General features: G+C 57.6%; 1 protein-coding gene across 2 annotated transcripts; it reads left to right on the plus strand.

Moving 5' to 3' along the window:
- The first annotated feature begins 1,139 nt into the window (after nt 1-1,139).
- PLP2 (proteolipid protein 2) lies at nt 1,140-5,219 on the plus strand. Of its 2 annotated transcripts, none has more exons than XM_090059672.1 (5): nt 1,140-1,300; nt 2,421-2,576; nt 3,631-3,726; nt 4,325-4,415; nt 4,630-5,219. In XM_090059672.1, the coding sequence occupies exons 1-5, from the start codon at nt 1,214-1,216 to the stop codon at nt 4,647-4,649; spliced, it is 450 nt and encodes a 149-aa protein (XP_089915798.1). In that variant the 5' UTR covers nt 1,140-1,213; the 3' UTR covers nt 4,650-5,219. The 2 variants fall into 2 exon arrangements, with proteins under 2 accessions (XP_089915798.1, XP_089915799.1); XM_090059673.1 differs by lacking the exon at nt 1,140-1,300 and adding an exon at nt 1,944-2,208.
- The last annotated feature ends 88 nt before the right edge of the window (nt 5,220-5,307 follow it).

A 5,307-nucleotide genomic window follows, 5' to 3' on the forward strand; every position in this document is an offset into this window, starting at 1 on the left:
TACCTCTCTCTCGCGAAGGCCTGGTGCTATTGGCCAGCAGGTAACAACCAGCGAGATCAGGAGCGCTCACGAAAATAGGAGCAAGAGGGCCGCCATCTTATTAGGAGTAGTTGCAGTGTGGGGGCTGCCATTTGGGGGCGGGGCATAGAGGGGCAGTCATTTTGAAACAAGGCTTAATGTCGCAGAGGATATTCTAGATCCCGCTGTTTTGGGAACAGGCTAAGCTGGAGACCGTTCTCTTGGGAGAAATGCCCTGCCTTAGGCATCCTTAAGTCCCACCTCACCTTGCACACTAGACTGCTTTAAGAACCCAGGCGTCCGGGATCCCACCCCTCTCCTGTCCCGGGCACCCGGTCCAGTGGAACCGAAGAGGAGGCTCCGCATCTCCCCCGTACTTTACTAAATTCCTGTTGCCGGCACAAGGTGCCCGAGGGAGGCAACAATTGGGTTCGTGGTCCGGTGTGCCTCGTGCCAAATAAACACACTGGGGGAGAAGCAGACAGAGTTTATTTGAGCTCAAGTAAAAGGCACAGGGAGACTGTATTGTCTCAAATCCTGCACACCTAACCCTGCAACAGCGAGATCTTTATACCCCGGTCAGTTTCACTGTCAGTGTTTCCCACCCCCCAGCCCCCCTTTCCCTCCTCCCTTCTCCCTCTGAGCGGTGTCCTTGCATTCCACAGATAACAGTTTTAGCTTCCAGAAGGACAGGAGATTTGCAGGCGCCAGAGAGAAAGGGTTGCAAAGGTTGGGCAAGGGGGGGCTTTGGCTCATCTGAGCCTGGAGCAGAAGGACTTCATCGACACTGGTGGTCTTCCATCCCTCTGAGTTACCCAGGGTTATGCCCAGCGTCACCAACATCCCGGCCCCTGTTCTAGTCGCACCATTCGAGCTACCTTGGTAGACCCCGCCGCGTCCAGCCCTCCCCATTAGCCCACGAGCAAGCCTTGCTACCTTACTTTAGCCCCGCTGCTTCCCCAGTGCTGCCCAGACCTTGCTATTCGTGCCACATCCAAGCCTGACCCTCCCAGCGCGCGTCCCACAGCCGCATTCGTTCGCAAGCCCCGTCCCTCCTTTAAATCCCGCCCACAATGGGTGCCACTACACAAGTTCCACCCCTGCCGTGGCTCCCACCTTTCTCAAGCCCCGCCCCCTCCCGTGTGCCCGCGCCCGCGCCCAGCCTGGGCAGGGAGCAGCAGCCGCACGCGGGGCGATGGAGGCCGGATCGGGGCCGAGCTGCCTGGTGCAGCTCCGTGCCTTCCTGAGCTCCCGCAAGGGGATCGTGCTGGCGACCGAGATCGTGAGTGATGGAGGGGACTGCTCTATAACCTTACCCAGTGCCCCACCCCAGAGCTGGGTGAAGCTGGGAAGGAACCCAGACGTCCGGGCTCGCTCTCCTCCCCCTTCTTCCAGAGAACCCAGGGGTCCGGGCTCCCAGGTCTCCCTGCTCTAATTGAGCCCCGCTTCCCTCTGAGGGAACCCAGGCGTCAGCGCCCCCTCACCTCCTCCCTCACGTCCCAGACAACAACCCAAGCGTCCAAGCTCCCAGCCCTGACACGTGCGCTGGAAGGGAGCGGGCACCGCCCTGCCAGTATTAGCAATGACTCATCGGCGAGCCAAGGGTTAAGGGAGGGACGGGGCGGGGCGGGGCGGGGGTTCCCTGGAAGCTGATTGGAGGAGGAAGATTCTAATGGAGATGTCATTAGGCGCAGGGGGGGAATCCCTGGGATGGGAGGGGAAGGCTGGGGCCGGGATCCCGGACGCTTGGGTTCTGTGGGACTGGAGTGGGGTCTCGGGGGTGAGAGCAGGGGGCTGGGAGCCCGGAAGCCTGCGTTCTCTGTGCCCGCCCCTCCCACGGGCGCTAGCAGTTTCCTGTTCAGACAGTCGGGGCTGTCGTGCGCTGCGGTTTCTGGATGCCAGGATGGGGCCGCGCCTGGCGTCCGGGCTCCGCACAACCATTCCCTCCGTGGGAATTTTTGGCAGGCATCTCGCGGTTTATTTGGTGGTTGCCTGGGCAACAGGCGCCTCCCCACACACAGACAGTCGCCCTTTTTGTACGACCGGCCCACGCGAGCTGTGGGATGCAGGCGTCCGGGCTGCCGACCCCCATCCCAGACAGGGAGAGAACCGAGGCCTTAGGCCTTCCAGCGGCATCCCCCCACCCCCATGAACCAGGCTCTTGGCAGAAAGTCATTGACTCTCTCCCATGTGAGTCAGTGCCTGGCCGGGTTAGTGGGGCTGGGCCTGGCTGCCCCGCCCGAGCCGGCCGCCTCCTCCCTTTTGCACCAGTGGCTCCCCTGCGCTGCCTGCAGCTGGCTGCCCCTGAGCCCGGGCGCTGCAAGCAGGTTACACTCGCTGGATGGCACCACAGCCAGGCTGGGCAGAGCTGACCAAACCCTTCATGCTTGCTCTCCCTGCAGGGCCTCTGCATCCTCATCCTCATCTGCTATGGGGCTTCCAGGAGCCCTGGCTACTTGGGTATCGCCATCTTCGAGATGATCTTCGCCATTGTCTTTCTCACTGTCTTCACACTGGGACTCCACAAGCAGATCACTGTGGTGCACTGGGGCTGGAGCGTGAGTCGCGTTGTCATTGTCGTTGTTGTGTCCCTGCCCCCCCCAGCAACACAAGCCTTCCTGCCTACGACCCCCTGCACATATATTTGCATATATTATCGCATCAGAAATTCGCCCTAGAGAATGCCCTGATATTAAAATTGCTGGCAGGATAATGTCAACAAACTCAGTTCTCCTTCCCCTTCTCCTTGGCTGCTTGGTAATAAGCTCCTCCTGAGCATAGAAAACAGGTTCATATTAATAGTCCTGAGCTCATTTCCCTGCATACTACCATTGGCTGCATGCTAATTTCTTGACATGCTAATGAGGCTATTACCCTACCTATTAACATCCAGAGCTACTCATTTCACTGCATATTCCCACTGGTTTCATGCAGCAGACCCCCTTGCTATGACCTTTGAATGGATGCATTGGTATGCAAGGATGCAGATATGCATATATGCGAATGTACATGTATTTCCCTCTCAAGGGCATTGGTGGGCAAGGGTGCAGCTATGCATATATGCAAATATGCATGCACAGATCTCTCTGTAGAAAGGCTTGATTGGCCTGGGCTCCTGCACTGCACTAGGACACAGATCCTCCCTCCCTTGCCAGCACAAGCAGGGTGGGATATTTCTAATTTCCCTATATGCAAATTTCACTGTTTGTATGTGCTTTGAGACACTGCTTTCCAGTGCGGGCTTTGGCTCTTGTCTTGTGCACACCCACACAGAACCCAGGCACCCAAGGACATGCCCACAGAGAAACTAGCCTAACTATTGGTGGTACCCACATGCAGAAAACCCAGGTATCCAGGATACACCGACAGCCTGAGACCCCAGGCACTTGGGGTATCCCCACAAGGAACAAGCATCTGGGGCACACTCCCACCTAGAGAACCCAGACCTTCAGGGTAGTTAGGCTACCCTCCTAGTACAGCATTATAATCAGCCCTTTCCCACCCACTCCACTGCAGAGCTGGTCACATCCAAGACCCTCCGTCCCACCCAAGTGTCCGGGTCCAGGCTCTCTGAAACTGACCACTTCTCTTTTCTCTCCCCTTTTCCCCAAGGACTTCATCCGCACTGTGATTGGCTGCCTCCTCTTCATCATCACTTCCCTCATTGTCATTGTGAGACACTGGGATGCAGCTGGTACCGTTGCCGGGGTACGGTCCTACTAAGCGGGGGCCCTGGTCAGGCCTTGGCTGGGAGACTGTGGGGAGGGGGTGTGGTCGGGCCCTGGATGGGAGACCACAGGAAGGGATGTGCTAAACAGGGAGGGGGTCTGGTTAGCCTGTAGATGGGGGGGGTCTGGAGGGGCTAAGCAGGGTGCAGCCTAGTTGGGATACGGATGGGAGATGAAGGGGGTGGTGTTAAGTGGAGGTGGGGATTAGTTGGGCACTGGATGGGAGACAGGGGCAGAGTAAGCTAAGCAGACTTTGGGACAAGGGGTGCTGAGGAGGGTGATCAGGCCCTGGATAGGAGATTGGAGGGAGCTAAGCAGGGAAGAGCATGGTTAGGCTATGGATGGGGTGTCAAGTAAGTAGGGGAGGGGTCTGCTTGTTTTGTAGATGGGGGGCTGTGGGGTTGGAGTTGCTGAGGAGGGTGGTCTGGCTGTGAATGGGAGATGGGATGAATTGCACTCAGCTGCCTTTGTTCCACCCCAGAGCTGGGCACATTGTGGCAGGTAGCAAGTGTCCAGCTGCCCCCAGACAGAATCAGTGAAGTAGTTAATGAAGGGGACTGACACTCCTCCCCCTCCAGGTCTTCGGGCTCTTGGCAGGCATCGTGTTTGGGTATGACTGCTACCTCACTTTCCCCAGCCTGAGGAAGAGCCATGCACCTGCCCCCACTGGTGAGATAGAATCCTGGTTGTGTGCATGCACTCATACATACACACAAATGCACTGGACCTAGGTGTTCCCCACCTTTTACCCTCCTTTCCTCCCCAAACACATTGGAGAGGGCAGGGATGTGGGTAGGGCCTGCTCTTGGCTCCATCCTGAGCTAGGGGCAGGGCTGTGGGAGGGCATGTCCGTCTCCCTAATGCTGTCCCCTTGCTCCTACAGAGTCACCTGAGGGTGCCTGAGGAGTCCCTAGATCTGTTCCCGTCTCCATGATGATGATGATGATGACAACCATGACGACCTGGCTCTGCCTCCTCTGACCCCAGTCCCCACCTCCTCCCCCTCCCCTATTGGGAAGCGGGATGTGGTTGGTTCTGGGGGTGCATTGGCCAAGTGGAATGGCTGGGTTCTCTTCTCACCAAGTGCATTTCTTTGTCATGTGGCCCCTGAAAGTGCCTTTCTTTCCTCACCAAGTGCCTTTTTTTGCTGTGTGGGAGCCCAGACACCTGGATTTTCTGGGAGGGTAGTGGGGGACGGGGGGTGAGAGCAAGGTGGACTGAGAGCCCATACTCCCAGCTTCTCTCCCCCCCCAGTGTCTTTGTGCCCCGCTCCCCTTGTTACCTTCAGGGAATAAGCTAATGACCCTTAATGGATTCTCTCTCCTCCAGAGGAGGCCAACTGCCTCCCTGCCCACCCCCCCAGTGTTGTGCCCAGCTCGGGTAGAACCCAGACCCCTTATTGCCCCCTAACCCCTTGCCACAGCTTGATTTAACCTTCGCTCATTTGTCTGGGAATAAAATTAAGGTTTCAAAGCCTTGGAGTCAGATGGGTTCTTTGTGGGAGGAGGGGTCTGGGAACCTGGGTACCCTGGGAAAGGAGTGTGGGCTGGGAGTGGAAACA

The sequence above is a fragment of the Crocodylus siamensis genome, chromosome 8 (genome assembly GCF_052110815.1).
Source record: "Crocodylus siamensis isolate JL-2025a chromosome 8, ASM5211081v1, whole genome shotgun sequence".
Taxonomy (NCBI): Eukaryota; Metazoa; Chordata; order Crocodylia; family Crocodylidae; genus Crocodylus; species Crocodylus siamensis.

What these genes read in the sequence shown, in the direction of transcription:
- PLP2 (XM_090059672.1), top strand. Translation starts at nt 1,214, where the DNA reads ATGGAGGCCGGATCGGGGCCGAGCTGCCTGGTGCAGCTCCGTGCCTTC. An exon ending in CAGCTGGTACCGTTGCCGGG is followed by an intron (nt 3,727 to 4,324) that starts GTACGGTCCTAC and finishes CTCCCCCTCCAG; the next exon opens with GTCTTCGGGCTCTTGGCAGG. An exon ending in CCATGCACCTGCCCCCACTG is followed by an intron (nt 4,416 to 4,629) that starts GTGAGATAGAAT and finishes TTGCTCCTACAG; the next exon opens with AGTCACCTGAGGGTGCCTGA.